This window comes from Ursus arctos, unplaced genomic scaffold (assembly GCF_023065955.2).
Source record: "Ursus arctos isolate Adak ecotype North America unplaced genomic scaffold, UrsArc2.0 scaffold_25, whole genome shotgun sequence".
Lineage (NCBI taxonomy): Eukaryota > Metazoa > Chordata > Mammalia > Carnivora > Ursidae > Ursus > Ursus arctos.
Window position 1 is genome coordinate 40,038,439 of NW_026622930.1, and position 18,786 is coordinate 40,057,224.

An 18,786-nucleotide genomic window follows, 5' to 3' on the forward strand; every position below is an offset into this window, starting at 1 on the left:
CCTGAATCATCAGTTTTGGTTCTCTATGTCATCGTTTCCATCAGTGTACAAACATAGTGTTATTTCTGCATCTTAAATAAAATTTTATTTTTTTCTCTGAATCGCCCACTTCCTCTTCCAGCAACTGCCTCATTTGTTTGCTCTGCTTTGTAGAACTTCTTGAAAAAGTTGTCTATAGTCACTGTCTGTAATGGCTTTTTTCCCTTTCTTTTGAAAAATTATTTTTACTCTGGAAATAATCTCAAAGGTACAATAGGGTTGCAAATGCAGTACAAAGAATTTTGTTTTCCCCTGAACCATTTGAAAATAAGTTTTCAACAGTTGCCCCATCACTCCACCAAATACTTTAGCGTGCGTTTCCTGTAAGTAAAAACATTCTTCTACATAATGATAATGCAGTCATCAGAATTAGGAAGTTAACACTGATATGTTACTACTTTTTAATCCCCAGACCCCATTTAAGTATTGCAAATACCCTAGCAATATCCTTTTGGTTTTTTTGTTTTGTTTTTTTTTTAAGATTTTATTTATTTATTTGACAGAGAGAGAGACAGCCAGCAAGAGAGGGAACACAAGCAGGGGGAGTGGGAGAGGAAGAAGCAGGCTCCCAGCGGAGGAGCCTGATGTGGGGCTCGATCCCAGAACGCCGGGATCACGCCCTGAGCCGAAGGCAGATGCTTAACGACTGCGCTACCCAGCCGCCCCTAATACTATCCCTTTGAGTAAAAGAACCCAGTTCAGAATCATGTGTTGCATTTAGTTGTCCTGTCCATAGAATTCCTTGACACTTTTGAAGGTTACGGGCCATTCATTTTGTAGAATACCGCTCAAGTTGGGTTTGTCAGATAACTCCTTATGATTAAATTCAAGTAACAAGATGGGAACATTAATATAGAATTGATGGAGATATTTGCCTCATTATATTTTATCAGTGGCATATGATTTCAAACTGTCACTTACTGGTGATGTTAACTTCAATTACTTAATTAAGGTGTTATCTTCCAGTTTTTTCATGTAAAGTTCTTCTTTTGTCTTTTGTAGTTAATAAATATTTGGATCTTGGGAGAAGGACCTTGAGACTATATTCACTATCCCCACTCCTCATCAAACGTTCTGTTTTTAAAAACTTATTTAATTATATTGATATAGACTCATGGCTTCCTCTTTCATTTGGTGGTTTATAATCTGCTACTATCATCCTTTATTTTGATGTTTTAATTGGCACAGACTAAAAAGGTAGCTACTATGTCCTTTTTTTTTTACTATTTTTTTAATTTTTTTATTATGTTATGTTAGTCGCCATACAGTACATCCTTAGTTTTTGATGTAATGTTCCATGATTCATTGTTTGCGTATAACACCCAGTGCTCCATGCGATATGTGCCCTCCTTAATACCCATCACCGGCCTATCCCAATCCCCCACCCCCCTCCCCTCTGAAGCCCTCAGTTTGTTTCCCAGAGTCCATAGTCTCTCATGGTTCATTCCCCCTTCTGTTTACCCCCCCTTCATTCTTCCCTTCCTTCTCCTACTGATCTCCCTGCTATTTCTTATGTTCCATAAATGAGTGAGACCATATGATAATTGTCTTTCTCTGCTTGACTTATTTCACTTAGCAAATCTCCTCCAGTCCCGCCCATGTTACTGCAAATGTTGGGTAATCGTTCTTTCTGATGGCTGAGTAATGTTCCACTGTATATATGGACCACATTGTACTATGTCCTTCTGACATGACTCTGTCTTTCCTTGAGTGCTTCCTTAGTGCTTGGCACCAAAAGATGGTGTAGGGTCCTCTTATTATTTCCCTGCCCCAACCACCCTTTTCTTTAAGAGCAATAGTTCCTTTGAGGACAGTATTTAGAAGTGAAAATATTCACTCCTAAATTAGTGTTTTAGTTGTTCTCACTGCTGAAGTGTTTGAAGTGTTGCTGCTCCAGGTTCCTTTCAGTGGACAGAGTTTGAGAATAGCATACATGTCTATTTATTTCTTTATCTTTGTATCTGTATATATGTAACCATGAGTTCACACCAACACCACCAGGTCCTGTCCTACACCACAGAGTATATTCCGGCTTTCTGCTTCTCATATTTGTAACTCCCTTCATTGACAATGAGGATCCTAGCTCCCCTGGTCCTTATTTGGCCAACTCTCCTGTAGGGAACCAACGTCCCATTCCACGACCTCTCCTCCTGACATGGATGCACTCGCATCCCACTCAGGCCCCTACACTCCTCACCAGGCTATCCTCCGTAGAGATGCTGTGCTTGCCCGGCTCAAGCTCTGACCTCCCACCATGGGCCCCTGACCTAGTGTGGAGCCCACTTTGCTTAGTCTCACCCAATCCCTTTAAGACTGAATTGTTCATGAAGAAGAAGGAGGAGGCCCCATTTGCTCGTAAACCCATTCTATTGAGGCTTTCACTCTCACCATTCTCTTGAACCTTCTCTCACCAAGGCTGCTGATGACTGCAGATAGCTAAAACTAATAGTTCTCCATTTCATCGTACTTGACCTACTGGCAGCATTTGTCATGGTTGATGACTCCTTATGCCTTGAAGCATTTTCTTCAGCATTTGGCTCTCAACAGTCCCTACTCTCACAGGTACCTATATCTAAATTTCCTTTTCTGGCTCCTCTTAGGGTCCCCAGCTTCTTACATTGAAGCGTTCCAGGGTTCAGTACTTCTCCCTCTCTTTTCTATCTAAATATACTCTCTTGATGATCTTGTTCATTCCCAAGGCTTTACGTACCTTCTATATGGCCTTGATTCCCAAATTTATAGCTCTAGTCTACACCTCTCTCAAACTCCAGCATTGTATATCTCACTAACAGACATTTTAATTCCAAACTTAAACTGTATTCCTGATATCACCCCCAAAACTTCCCCTGCAGCTTTCACCAGCTGAAATGAGAACAGCTTTGTCTATTTGTTCAGTCCAAAAACTTTAAGAGTTAGCCTTTAGAGTTCTTTTGTATTCATACCCTTTCTCCAGTCCATCATAAATTCCTGGTGATTCTACATTCAAATACTGTTTATCCAGAATTATACCACCTTACACCACCTCTGAACCACTGCCATCTCTCTCTTGGATTATGGCAGTAGTCTCCAGGGCAGTCTCTACTTCGACCCGTGACTCCCACAAAGTACTTGCTGCTTTCCACAGAGCATTCAGAGTACTCCTTTACAATGCAGATCAGTGCCTCCCCTTCATTCTGTGAGTTTTCACCCAAAGATTAATTACCTTCTCATTTAAGCCTAACTATTGCGATCTGTTCCCCACCGCCCTACACACACACACATTCTTAATCCCTTTTACCCTGTTCTACTTTTCATTTCCTTATAAAACTTACTACCCTCTGGGGCACGTGGGTGGTTGATTTTGGCTCAGGTCATGATCTCAGGGTTGTGAGATTGAGCCCTATGTTGGGCTCTGCACTGGGTGTGGAGCCTGCTTGAGATTCTTTCCCTCTCCCTCTGCCCCTCCTGCCTGCTCTCTCCCTCTCTAAATCAATCGATCAATCAATCAATTAATCTTACTACCTTCTAACATTCTCTATAACTACTATGCTTTCTTTTCTGTTCTCTTTACATTTTCCCATTCAAATACTGTATAGGCAATTGGATTATGCTGTACATCAGTGTATTTTGATTCTTGTTTCTTCATCTGGGGTTTGTTGAGTTGCTTGAACCTGTGGGTTTGTTGTTTTCATCAACCATTAAGTCTTTTCAGCTACTATGTCTTCAGATATTGTTTTTTCTTTCTTCTGTACCCACAACCTTTCTCCTGTCCTTCAGAGACCCCAATTCTATGTGTTTTCAGGTCCTTAAGTTATCTTCTAGCTTAGGTGCTCTGTTCATATTTTTTCAGTCTATTTTCTCTCTGTACTTCATTTTGGAGAGTTCCTATTATTGTCTTCAAGTTCACTCATCTCTTCTTCTTCAGTGTCTAAATCTGCTGCTAATTCCATCCAATGTATTATTTATCTCCAGAGATTTGATTTGCTCTTTAAATATTTTCCATGTCTCTTTTTATCTTCCTCTACCTTCTTGATTTTATGGACAGTATTTACAATAGCTATCTTAACAACATCCTTATCTATTAGTTTTATCATCTGTGCCAATTCTGGGTCTTCTTCTTTGTATTAATTTTTCTCCTTATATCGAAGAGATTTTTTTTCCCACTTAATGATGTGCTTGAATTTTTTTATTGGATTCTAGATATTGTGGCATACTGGAATTTTTTGTATTCTTTTTAATATTTGGGGGTTTTGTTCTATGGTGCAATTCAGTTACTTGGAAACATTTTGATCTATTTCAGACTTACTACTGAACCTTGACAGGTGCACCCATAGCAGCCTTTAACCTAGGCCAATTTGGCACCACTCCTGAAGCAATACCCTTTATAGAGCTCTACTCAACCCCCCCATATAGGGCTCTACTCTGCCAATGGAGGCACAAACTACTCCAGCCCTGTGTGATCACCAGGGATGTTCCACTTGATCCTTTCTGAATATTTTTGCACAGCCTCAAGCAGTTTTCTCCCACATATGTGCTGATCTGTATTCAGCTAAAGACTCAAAAGGAATCCTCTGGAGGCCTCCAGAGCTCATACTTTCTCTCACCTTCTTTCTATGTCTATGTAGCCCTTTCTTCTCTGTTACTCTTTCCTCAACTCAAGGAGATTCCTTAACTCTGTTGTGGTGGCCTTTCCCTGTGCCATGGCCTAAAAACCCTTATTGCAGAATCAGCTGGGACAATCATGGGGCTTATGTTATCTCCCTTCTCTCACTGATCACTGTCCTGTGCTGCCTGTTGCCAAACATTTATAAACTACTTGTTCCTATATTTTTTCCAGTTTAATTAGTGTGTGTTTTTTTCATCATAGTCTGAATTAGAAGTCTAGAAAATTATGTAAGTTCAGCAAGGACAGAAGTCTTTGGTATTTTGTTCCTTTATTATTCCAAGAATGCAGACCTAAGCCTGGCTTAAGGTATTCAGTAAATATTAGTTGAATAGAATATTAATTGAATAAGATTATGTTTGAGAACTCCTTCAGCAATTATCTGAGTGTCTGCCATGTGTCTGGCACTGGTGATACAGTGGTAGATAAAGCAGATATGGTTTTTGCCTTCCTAGGGTATAGTGCCTAAAGGGAAAGACAAATATCAAACAGCAAATAAACAATGGTTGTCATTATAAATTGTGAGAAGTGTTTCTCTATAAAGGAAAAGAATGAGAAGAAAGAACATAATGAGGAAAGTCATTATTGGATGAAGTGGTCATTAAAGACATAGAGAGGCAATATTTCAGCTGACTCCTAAAGGAAGAGAAGGAGCCAGGCTATTGATAAAATGGGGAAGAGAATGTTCCAGGGAATTGTATATGTGAAGCTCTGAGGCAGAAAAGAACTTGGAGCTTCCATGACATTAGCAGAGACGTGTGGGGAGGGAAGAATGCCACACATGAAATTGGAAAGATGGGCAGGCCCAAAGCATACGGGACCCACGGGCTGTTTTTGTTTGTTTTTTTTAAGATTTTATTTATTTATTTGACAGAGAGAGAGAGACAGCCAGTGAGAGAGCGAACACAAGCAGGGGGAGTGGGAGAGGAAGAAGCAGGCTCCCAACGGAGGAGCCTGATGTGGGGCTCGATCCCAGAATGCTGGGATCACGCCCTGAGCCGAAGGCAGACGCTTAACAACTGAGCCACACAGGCGCCCCCCCACAGGCTGTTTTAAGATGTTTTGGTTCTCTACAAGGTACAATGGGAAGCTATTAGAGGTTTGAGTAAGACAGTGCTATGAGCCAATTTATATTTTTAAATTAACTTTCTAGCTGCAGTATGGAAAATACTACTCTTGGCACAGTAGCGAAAGCTGGGAATTCATTTACAACTGAGATTCTTAAACTTCTTTCTGCCCTAGACCTGTTTGGCAGCCTACTGAAGCATATGGTCTCCTTCCCAGAGTAATGTTTTCAAATTACAAAGGGAACTAATCATATTGAAATACAGTTTATCAGAATAGTTTTTAGCAGAACATTTGTGATAGAGTTATATATGTTTTCCTTTATTAACTGATTATATAAGATCTAATAGTGGTGGATGAACATTAATGAAATGTTGAAATGTTTGGAATAACTTGTAATGTGATGGGAAATATCTGATTTCTATGGCTAACCAAGTCAGAGGGACTGCTAATGCTACTGTTCTGTGATGTCTACATCTGGGAATGTAATGGACAGAAATGCTAATAAATCTCCATTTGAGGTTAGTGAAGATAAAGATGTAATTTTGATCATTGATATTCACAGACCACCCCCTGAATTCTATCCATTGACCCTGTGTCAGTCCATTTGAGCTCCTATCATGGAATACCATGCTGGGTGGCTTATAAACAACAGACATTTTTTTCTCACAGTTTTGGAGACTGGGAAGTGCAGCATCAAGGCACTGGCAGATTCCATGTGCAGTGAGAGCCTGCTTCCTGGCTAATGGAAGGCCGACCTCACACTATGCTCCCACATGGCAGAAGGGGCGAGGGAGCTCTGGGGTCTCTCTTATACTCTCTCTTATAGCGTTAATCCCATTCATGAGAACTCCAGATTCCATCACACTGGGAAGTAAGTTTCAACATATAAATTTGGGAGGGCGTGAACGTTCAGTTTATAGCAGACCCCTTGGAAAAGCCAATAAATCATTTTTATTTAAGAGGTTATTTCCATAAGCATGGAGAAAGAAAATGGGGGCTTAAACTTGGGTAGTCAATGACAATGACAATAAGGAGATAAATTTGGAATATTTTTGGAGGAATAATCAACAGGACAAAAAAGAGAGAGATTGCCCAGGGTTATTGGGGAAATCTTAATGGAAGCAGGCCTAGGAATATATAATGTAAGGGACGCTGTGTGCAGAACGTTAGCAGGGGTAGTCGGAAAGACTTGCCAGGCCGACTATTGCTGTGACTCATTTAAGGTAGGGGACAAGGATGAGGCTATGGGTTAGAAAGGAAGAGTATTCATAGGTTTAAGTCAGGAACACTGACCTCTACTCAGCCACTCATGAGCTGTGAGACCTACATACAGCAAACATCTTCCTAATGAAGCCTCAAATTCACATATTTAAGATGAGGACAATAATAGCTTGTGACCCATAATATTGTTGTAAGGATTAAATAAGATACTGTATGTAAAGTGGCTAGCACAGTTCTGACATATAGCAAGGGCAGATAAATATTAGTAATTATTCTTTCTACTGCTAAGATTCTGACAGTGTGTTGGACTGTCACCCACAGGGAGCTGCAGTCTAGTTAAGGAAACAAGATAAAACTCAGAAAATACTTTGAGAAAGAAACCATTCAGAATGAAGTGTTCAAATATGAGATATAAGCAACTCTTAAGCTATTCATTTTGCCCAGTGTAGCACTTTATGTATTATAAAAAGATTTTGAAAGTTGCTGCAACACACAGGCCTACCTTGTTCTGTTGTGCTTTGCTTTAGTGCGTTTCTCAGGTACCGCAGTTTCTACACATTGAAGGGTTTTTGGCAACCCTGCATTGAGCAAGTCTATTTGTGAAATTTTTCCAATAGCATTTGCTCCCTTCATGTCTCTGTGTCACATTTTGGTAATCCTACCAATATTTTAAACTTTTTCATGATTTGTTTTGGTGATCTGTGACTAGTGATTGTGACTTGCTGAAAACTCAGATGATGGTTAGCAATTTTTAACAATGAAGTATTTTTGAATTAAGGTGTATACATTGTTTTCTTAGGCATAACGCTATTGCTCAGTTAATAGACCACAGTATAGTGTAAACATAACTTTTATATGCCCTGGGGAACAAAAATTTCACTTGACTCATTGTATTGTGGTATTCCCCTTATGGCAGTGGTCTGGAACTGAACCTGCAATATTTCTAAGGTACGCCCGTGTTTGTGTGTGAACATTACAGATGAGTAGGGGTGGAGCTGGATCTCTTCTTAGCAAGTGAGTTTTAGATATTGTTGCCTAGTCTTTGCTGCTTACAGCTGAGCTCCTGTTTGGGGTAATAATGACTATGGCTCGACAAGTAAAAGGCACACACACAAAAAAAGTAATTGAGATTCAGTCTGAAAGTCTGTCCTTTGCTTTCACTTAGAGGAGCTAAGACAAGAACAGGCTGCTTCCTTTCATTCCATCATAGTAGCATTTCATAAAGATGCACAAAGAATTTCAATTTCCCCCTTTGGAACCAGCCCTGCCTTTGAGTAGCTCGTATGTAGATAGCTGTGGCTTAATGGCAAAGCATCAAGGGTTCAGTTCTTTTTCTGCCAAGTGCTTTGCTATGTGACATTGAACAACTCAAACCATCTGCTGAGGCTTAATTTTTCACCTGTGAAAGGAATTTAATGCTTCTTACCTCAGGATTATTGTGTAGAGCAAAAGAGAAAACCCAATGTCTGAAATAATAGGAGCATAATAAAAATATTTTTATAAGCAGTGTAATGTCAATTAAAGAGCAATGCTTTAAGCCAAAAACTGTAACAAGAGACAAAGGTCCTTATATTAATGATAAAGGGGTCAATTCATCAAGAGGATATAACCATCATAAATATATATATACCCAATACAAGAACACCTAAATATATTAAGCAAATATTACCAGACCTGGGACACCTGGGTGGCTCAGTCGGTTAAGCATCTGCCTTCGGCTCAGGTCATGATTCCAGGGTCCTGGGATCAAGTCCCACATTGGGCTCCTTGTTCAGTGGGAAGCCTGCTTTTCCCTCTGCCTGCCACTCCTCCTGCTTATGCTCTCGCTCTCTCTTTGACAAATAAATAAAATATTTTTTTTAAAAAAGCAAATATTACCAAACCTGATAAGAGAAATAAACAACAATAAAATAATAGTAGGAAATTTAATAGCCCACTTGAAGAATGGATAGATCACCCAGACAGAAAGTTCATAAGGAAACGCTGGACTTGAACTATACTTTAGACCAAATGGATCTAAAAGACATATACAGAACATTCTCTCCAACAGCAGCAGCATACATGTTCTTCTCAAGTGTACATTTTATGTTCTTCAGGATAGGACAAATAATAGGCCACAAAGTAAGTCTTAGCTAATTTAAGAAGACTAAAATTGTACCAAGAATCTTTTCCAACCACAGTGGTATGAAACTACAAATCAATAACAGGAGGAAAACTGGACAATTCACACATATGTGGAAATTAACACACTCCTGAACAGCACACCAATGGACCAAAGCAGAAATTAGAAAATAAAAAAATATCTGAAAACAAAAAAGTGGAAACACAACATCCCTAAACTTAGGAGACGCAGCAAAAGCAGCTCCAAGAGGGAAGTTTCCTTTTACCTACATTAAAAAAAAAAAAAAAAAGAAAGAAAAGAAAAGAAAAAAGAAAGGTCCTAAAAAACCTAACTTTAAACCTCAGGAACTAAAAAACAACAAATTAAGCCTGAAGTTAGCAGAAGTAAGGAAATAAAGATGAAAGCAGAAATAAATGAAATCGTAACAAAGATAAGAGCAGAAATAAATGAAATAGAGACCAGAAAAATAAAAGATCAATGAAACCTAGAGCTGGTTTTTGAAAAGATGAACAAAACTGACAAATCCTTAACTAGGCTAAGAAGAAAAAGAGGGAAGACTCAAATAAAACCAGAAATGAAAGAAGACATTGCTGTTGATACCACAGAAACACAAAGGGTCATAAGAAACTACTATGAAAAAATTATGTGCCAATAAATTGGATAACCTAGAAGAAATGGATAAATTCCTAGAAGCATATCACCTTCCAAGACTAAATCATGAAGAAATAGAAAATCTGAACAGACCAAGAAAGAGTAAAGAGATTGAATCAGTAATCAAAAAGCTCCCAACAAGGAAAAGCCCAAGTCCAGATGGTTTCCCTGGTGAATTCTACCAGACATTTAAAAAAGAATTTATGCTAATCCTTCTCAAAGTCTTCCAAAATCAAAGAGAAGGGAATACTCCCAAACTCATTATAAAAAGGCAGAATTACCCTGTTACTAAAGCCAGATAAGGATACTACAAGTTAAGAAAACTACAGACCAATATCCCTGGTGAAAAGATGCAAAAATTCTTTATAAAATATTAGCAAACCAAATTCAAGAGCACAACGAAAGGGCCATACACCACAGTTAAGTGGAATTTATCCCTGAGATGCAAAGATGGGACAACAGATCAATAAATGTGACACATCACATTAATAGAATGAAAGGTAAAAATCATATAATCATCTCAATAGAGGCAGAAAAAGCATTTAACAAAATACAACATTGTTTTGTAATAAAAACTCAATAAATTGGGCATAGGAGCCTCAACATGGGCAGTTGGGCATTGGGCCTCAATAGGATAAAGTCCATATATGACAAGCTCACAGCTAGCATCATCCTCAATGATGAAAGATTGAAAGCTTTTCTTCTAAGATCAGGAATAAGACAAGGGTTCCCGCTTTCACCACTCCTATTGAACATAGTACTGGAAGTCCTAGCCAGAGCAGTCAGGCAAGAAATAGGAATAAAAGGCATCCAAGTCAGAAAGGAAGAAGTGAAACTGTCTCTGTCGGAAGATGATATGATCTTATATATAGAAAATTCTAAAGATCTCACACAAAAAAACTTAGAAACTAAGCAGTTAAGTAGCAGGATACAAAATCAGCATCAGACATCTATTGTGTTTTTATACAAAAAAATGAAATAGAAAAAGAAAATGTCATTCATAATAGCATCAAAAACAATAAAATACTTAGAAATAAATTTACCCAAGAACGTGAAAGGGTTGTACCCTGAAAACTAGGACTTGGATGAAAGAGATTGAAGACACAAATAAATGGAAAGTTAGTCTGTGTTCATAGATCAGAAGAATTAATATTGTTAAAATGTCCATACTACCCAAAACCATCTATAGATTCACTGCAATCCATATCAAAATTCCAATGGCATTTTTCACAGAAATAGAAAAAAAAATCACAAAATTCGCATGGAACCACAAAAGAACCTGAATAACCAAAGCAATCCTGAGAAGCACAAACCTGGAGGCATCACACTTCCTGATTTCAAACTCAGTTACAAAGCTATAGTAATCAGAACAGTATGGCATAAAAAGTAGACACACAGGCCAATGGAACCAAATAAAGAGCCAAGAAATAAACCCTAATATATACCATCAACTAATATTTGACAAAGGAGCCAAGAATACTTAATAGGGAAGAGCTCATCTCTTCAATAAATGATGTTGGGAAAATTGGATAATCACATGCAAAAGAATGAAACTTGATCCACATCTTACACCACCCACAAAAATTAACTCAAAATGGATCAAAGGCTTAAATGTAAGACCTGAAGCTGTAAAACTCCTAGAAGACATAGGGAGTGAGCTCCTTGACATTGGTCTTGACAGTGATTTCTTGAATATGACAGCAAACATACCTGCAACAAAAGCAAAAATGAATAAGGGCTCTACATGAAACTAAAAGGTTCTGCACAGCAAAAGACACAATCAACAAAATGAGAAGGCAGCTTATGGAAAAGGAGAAAATATTTGCAAGCCATATATATGGTAAGGGGTTAACATCCAAAATATATAAAGAACTCATGCAAGGAAAAAAGTCTGATTAAAAAATGGGCTGAGTAACTGAGCCAACATTTTTCCAAAGAAGACATATAAATGGCCAACAGGTATGTGAAAAGATGTTCAACAACACTAATTACAGGAATGCAAATCAAAAGCACAATGAGCTATCTTCTCATACCTGTTAGAATGGCTGTTATCAAAAAACAAGTGACAACAAGTGTTGGTAAAGATGTGGAGAAAAGGGAACCCTATGTTCTCTTGGTGGGAAAGTATGATGGTGCAGCCAGCATGGAAAACACTATGGACGGTCCTCAAAAAGTTAAAAGTAGAACTACCATCTGATCCAGCCATCCCGGTTCTGGATATATAGCCAAGGGATATAAAATCAGAATATCAAAGAGTTATCTGCACCCCCATATTCATTGCAGCATTATTCACAATAGTCAAGATATGGAAACAACATAATTGTTCATCTGTGGATGAATAAAGAAGATGTTTTATGTACATACAATGGAATATTATTCAGCCATGAAAAACGGAAATCTGGCCATTTGTGATACTATGATGGGCCTTGAGAGCGCTACGCTAAGTGAGATAAGGCAGACAGAGAAAGACAAATACTGTATGATATCACTCACTTATGGAATCTAAAAAGTCTGACTCACAGAAACAGTAGAATGGTGGTTGCCAGGGGCTAGATGGTGAGGGAAGAGGTTAGTCAAAGGTTATAAACTTCCAGTTATAAGATGAATTAATTCTGGGGATTGAATGTACAGCATGATGACTATAGTTAACAATACTGTATTATATACTTGCAAGTTGCTAAAAGAGTAGATCTTAAATGTTCTCACCACACACATACAGAAAAAGCTAATTATGTGAGGTATTAATTAACCTACTACAGTTATCATTTCACGATATAGTAGTGTATCAAATCATTGCAATATACACCTTAAAGTCACACACCATCGTATATCAATTATATCTCAATAAAGCTGGAAAAAAGGTTAGTAAAAGATCTTAAATGCAAAAAAAAAAAAAAGTTGAGACTGACTTTTACACGACTCTACTGTACTGCATTGAACAGTGTCCCCTAAACCTACCTGGAACCTTAAAATGTGATCTTATTTGGAAGCAGGATATTTGTAGATGTAATCAAGTTGAGATGAGGTCATACTGGATTAGGGTAGGCCCTAATCCAGTGATTGGTAGGTAGGAAATTTGGGCATAGACAAGAGAATGTCATGTGAGGACAGAGACACACAGGACAGAAGGCCATGTGAAGATATGGGCAGAGATTGGAGTGATGCATTTATAAGCCAAGGGACACCAGGGATTGCTGGAAATGACCAGGCGCTGGCTAAGAAGCATGGAACAGATTCTCCTTGGGCCTCCAGTGGGAACCAGCCCTGCTGATAGCATGATTTTGAACTTCCAGTCTCTAGCACCAACTGTCAGAGAATAAATTTCTGTTGTTTTAAGTCACCCAGTTTGTGGCAGTTAAGGCAGACCGAAGAAACACACACATACTAATACCTATACCTCTTTATATCAGTCAGGGTAGACTAGGTTTTGTTGCAGTAACAAAAGGTCCTCTCCTCCCATTCTTAGGGGCTTACAACAACAAAGATAGACTTCTTATTCCCACCACATGTCCTTTACAGATCAGCTGCCCCTCGACACCATATCACTTTGGGCAGGGACCCTGGCAGGTGCAGCAGCCTCTATCCAGAATATTGCCTCTGGCCTGTGATGAAAGGAACATAGAGTCCGAAAATTCAAAGACTTATGGGGTTAGAAGATGAAAGCAGTAAACCATAAAATTGAAAGGGCTTTAAGGGACAAAGCTCTAATCAACTCGCTGTTAGGCAAGGACCAAATCAAGGGTGTGGCCCCTGTGCCTTTTGTTAAAACCTCTGAATCAATTAAGAGGTTCTCAGTAAATTATTTCAGTCGGACAAATTGGCAGAGCAAGAGCATGGCAAACTGCATCGGTTCTTGATGCTTCTGCCACAAAGTGACCCAGATCACTTCTCTCACATCTCATTGGCAGAGCAAGTCTGATGTCATCGTGTGGGTATGTGTAATCCACCTGTGGGGGGGAGGGGGCAGGCAGTGAATATTTTTAACAATGATATCATCCGTCCTACTCTTAGAGGATTGTCCTTTCAGTAGTCACTTTGAAAGACTATCATAGTAGTACAGTGATGTTAAAAGCTCTTCTGGAGTGATCTCCAGAGCAAATCTATTATGTCATGTAAGGAAGTGACTCTAACTTTATGGTTTTTGAGCCCAAATTGACATTCTTCAGGTGGATCGTCCACCTAGCCCCCAGATGTGGTTATAACTGACCTTTAGTTTATTCTCCCAAATGAAGTCCACCCTCAAGTAGTGAAAATTTGCCATTCTGAAGGCTGGTTGTAGGAAGGTATTCCAGACCATTCCCAAGAAGAAGCTACAGAAATGTGAGAAATAACTGCACCCCTGACATCACTGACCAGCCTCGCAGTGGGACTCCTTAAAAGAGACAGTGCCAGACTGAAGCAATATGTATTTCAGATGCATAATAAATTATAATGATATGTAATATATAAACATATAAAAATAGTACGGAAGTTACATATTTTATATATGTGCATTTTTTGTTTTATATAAAACACACACATGTATGTGTGTATATATATATATATATATATCCTGATGTGTTTGTTTAAAAAGGAAATGGGGGCACCTGAGTGGCTCAGTGAAGCCTCTGCCTTAGGCTCAGGTCATGATCTCAGGGTCCTGGGATTGAGCCCCACATTGGGCTCCCTGCTCGGTGGGGAGTCTGCTTCTCCTTCTCCGTCTGCCCTTGCCCTCCCTGCCGCGCACCCTGCTCCTGCGCGCTCACTCTCTCAAATAAATAAATACAATTTTTAAATATATATATACATACATAAAAATAAAAAGGAAATCAACATGGCTTCACCCATCCTGTGTGGAAAGCCTACTGTGTGCCAGGCACTAAGCGATTTGCGGGGATTATCTCGTTTAACCCTTGCAGCCAGGGCTGGGACTAGGGTGAGGTAAGGGGCACAAAATTGAGGGAGAACCCCCATTGTCAGGGCTGTACGAATGCAGGGTTGAGCCTCACGTGACCCTAACAGTGAGCACCCCAGTCCGTGTGCGCTGAGAGCCTCGCTCCCCTCGCCCTAGTCCGGACCTGCTGCAGACAGCCCCGTGAGATCGAGCTCCCCAACCCCCTTCCTTCCCACGAAGGAAACGGAGGTCCTCGGGAGGTTGGGCGCCCCACCTCCCTTTCCGGCGAGCTAGTGACCCGTGCAGCGCTCGGAGCTGAGCCCAAGTCCCCGGTGGGGGGGGAGGGGGGGCAGCTGGACCCGAAGTCCGCGCTGGCTGCCTGCGCATGCGTCAATGCTTCCGCAAGTGCTTCCTCTTAAGGTCCGGTTGTTTTTGTCCTCAGGTATCCAAGGCGGCCGCAGACTTGATGGCCTACTGCGAGGCGCATGCCAAGGAAGACCCCCTGCTGACCCCCGTCCCGGCTTCAGAAAACCCATTTAGGGAGAAGAAGTTTTTCTGCGCCATCCTTTAAGTCTTCACGAGGAGCCTGAAGAGCCTCAGGGCTCCTGGGACACTGATGTCGAGGTTTAAGCGAAGTGGGCGCCTTTCTAGTCCACAGCATTTAAAGAGAGGGAGGAGAACCATCCTGGAAACTTCAGGCCATGCATGTTTAAAGAACCGGTCCCCTTGATGAGAATGAAAGCCAAACCACATCCGAGTTAAGAGATCTGATATCTGCAGAACTGCCTGGAGCAAGGGAATATGTAAAGATAAAATCCGCCTGATTTCTTTTCTGCTATCCCTCCCCAAACCTTATGTTTCTGCTTCATATTTAAAAAAAAATAATAAAAAAATAAAAACAGACAGCTGTACTGAGCTAAGATATGTATGACCTTCTTGGAATGACTATTGCCTTTAGAATACCCTTCGATAAGCTGAATTGTCCAGTGTAGCTGCGGTTTGGTTTAATGGCATTGATGTTTAGTCTTTGTGCCTTTTTTTTCCTTCTCCCCTGCCTCTCCTTCCACCCCTTCCCATTAGAGTAGTACAGAGAGAAGACTGAACTCCAAGGATGAGCACCCAAATGTTTAGGGAGCTGTTCCCCGTGGTTTGTCCTCATGGTAATAACAACAAAAAATGCCGGTTGTCTGTGTTCTCTTATCACAATCCCTAACATTTGTACATGATAGCTTTGATTCTGCAAGTAAAAGTAAATCATGTGTTGTGACTGGTGCTTTCATATATTTGTGACAATTTTTGAGTAATACTGCATGAAAATGTCCCTATGTTACATCCATTCAGAAGGTTTGTTGTTTTACTAAAGTTTGGAACAGGAATGAGAGAAAAGAAGCTAGAGAAGAAAAAACTCAGTGTCTTGAAAACTGAGATTACTTCAGAGCCGTAGCCATGCCTAAAATACCTCTGAGTTCACAGCGGCGTAAACGCCTCTTCAACGTATTTTCCAGAATCCAAAGCATTTTGGCTGTATCCAGGATCCAGGGCAGCACAGGAACCACCAAGCAGGAGAGGGAAGGAGGGATTCACCATCAATGGGGAGGCATTTCTGTCATAGAGTAAGAGCCAATTTCATCTTTCCCTGCATCGTGGAAATTCTAGATTGAAAGAACACTTTCTGTTTGTTCAAGAATCAAGAGAAATAAACCAATGGCTCCAGAGAAGACCTATTTGCAGAATCCTGGCTGTTCACCTGCCACAGAGAAGAGGTCAGGTGTGCCCCTACCCCCAGCCAGCAACACCAGAAAGCGTTCTGGCTCTCTTTTGCCACTGGGATGGTCTTTGCTTTTCACTCACCAGATTTTTCAGTAGAACCTTTTCTGTTGTTCTCCATCTTGAGTCTCTCAGTCCTTATTTACAACTTCCTTGCAGCTAGAGCTCTCTCTTCCTGAGAGATGATAGTGAAAGTGATTTTTCATTACAGCTCTAGCCTTCATCAGTAATGGAAGGTCCTGGTAACCTGCATCAATTTTTTTCTGTGTCATTCCCAGGCAAAAGAGGACCAGTCTTAGAGCTTGCTGTGTACTTTGAAATTGCAAAAGACTATTTCCAAATTAATTCTATTCTCTTTCTGTTCTCTTCCTTCTGTTTAAAAAAAAAATGAAGAAGGAAAAGAAGATGTAAAAGCTTCGTATGCCAAGGACAGATTTTGAAAGAGTTAGTAAATACTTTCCCTAGCGCCTTTTATGGGCATGATGGTAAAAGAAAGCTCACACCTGGGGTGGGGGCAAGGGAATCCTGAGATATTTGCAAAATGTGTGAATCTAGTTCTATAACCAGATACTTCTGTTCAAACCTTGGGATGTTATTACAATCAGCGAAACGCTAATGAAGATTTAGTAGGAAGACCCTGGCAGAGTATTTATTAAACTAATATGGTATTGTACCATTAGCTTAGTAATACTGTGGAATCAGCTAAAACCATATCACATTTTTAAAATTAAGCCAAAACATGAATTGAATATGTGGTCACATAAAAACAACTCTGAATAAAGCACCTTTTGATGGTGATTAAGGCATCATTGTAAGACCCCAAGGATTTTCATAATCCACACCATTTATTTTTCTTAGAGGGATGCTTTATATTTTTATGTAAATCTAGATCTTTGGAGCAATTAAAATGGAATTAAAACTTGAAGGAAGCACTGTATTACGGCTCTGATAATTAAAAGTTAAGGAAGTTCCAAACTTGTGACCTTGTTTACAAAAGAGAAAAAGCAGAAAATACACAATCAATCTGAAATTAAGGAAAATGTTTGGGCTTTTTCATTACTTCATGTCCTGTAGTATGGTATATAATACCAGAGTCTTTATATGAGTTTTTGCTTATCGGTATTTTTACTTGTTAAGGGGGAAAGAAATCTTTTGATGACTTATACCTCTAAAGAGCTTTAATTCTGTTAGAAATTCAACAATCATTTCCACCAGCATAACTTTATCTTAAGGAATAACTAATAGGAAAATTTAACTTAATTATGCAAGGCCCTAATTTCTGTATATAATGTATTGGATAGTAATGAAAATCTGTCATGCAGTTAAACTGTAACAGTAACCTTCATATTAAGAAAAAAAATTGTATCGTCCTTAATATTAACTCTGGTTTCTTTTTTTCTTTCTTTTCCAATTTTAAACCAAGTACTATTTAATTTAAATTAGAGATTGCAAAACAGTGCTTTGATCTGAGGTTAATTTCAATAATAATATTTGAAAGAGATTGCTTACCAAGGAAAAATTAAAAACCATTTCTCCACGTACTCCTATTCACAAATGGGATTTGGGGAAATTAGACAGCATGCTAAGATTTTTGTAGTTGGTTTTTTTTTTTTAATATTTGCTTCAAGCTGGCAATGGTGAATTGTTACGTATCAATGTTTTCCCAACCCAAGGATTGTTCACATTTTTCCTATATAAGATCTATGGAGTGTGTCTTTCAGAGAGGAAACACAGGAATGTTAGAGCAGGGAAACCTGAATGTGATGTGCACATTTTCATCCCACACGGACAATGTATTTGTTTTAATAAATGGAATTTTCAAATTCATTTCATATGCAGTCAATTTCATGGCGAGGGCCTGGGGGCCAGCTCACCCATCGATTTCATGGTTAATTTGAGAAAGATGATGACACATAACAGGATGGGTGGGGAAATAGGAATCCATTGATTTTCTTTAGGACTTTGTTAACAGAGGTCCTCTAAGGAAGGACTCGTGAGACTCTTTAAAAGCCGTTCTCCCTGGGTCCCTACATCTTAGAGGCCCATGCGTGGGGACAGACAAAGGTGATGGGGAAGAGCGCAGGGCTCTGGCAGCCTGGACCGTGCGGACACGTGAGCTGCGGTTACACTCTAATGTGCTGTGAGTGTGCCGCACTGGGATTTGTCCCTCACCAAAAAAAAAAAAAAAAGGACACAGAGAATGCTGTTCTCCATAAGTTGTTCACGATTTAAAAGGAGTACTGGAGAAGGCAAAATGCTTAGCATTCTAGATTCAGCAGCTCCTCAGAGACAGTCAACAAAACCTTCCGTAGGTCCCTCGAATGATGCCAGGGAGTGATAGACCCTGGTCATAAGGAAGTGCTGCCTCTCCCAGGACTCGTGTCAGGGACAGCAGCGCCTCTC

The 18,786-nt window shown here is 39.7% G+C and overlaps 1 protein-coding gene across 2 annotated transcripts in view; it reads left to right on the forward strand.

Moving 5' to 3' along the window:
• Positions 1–18,210, forward strand: part of GNG2 (G protein subunit gamma 2) — a 113,399-nt gene extending 95,189 nt beyond the window's left edge. For both annotated transcript variants that reach the window (XM_026480393.4, XM_057318551.1), the window contains one exon: positions 15,059–18,210. In XM_026480393.4, coding sequence (XP_026336178.1) covers positions 15,059–15,187 — 129 coding nt within the window. In that variant the 3' untranslated portion in view covers positions 15,188–18,210. The remainder of the gene's footprint in view (positions 1–15,058) is intronic.
• The last annotated feature ends 576 nt before the right edge of the window (positions 18,211–18,786 follow it).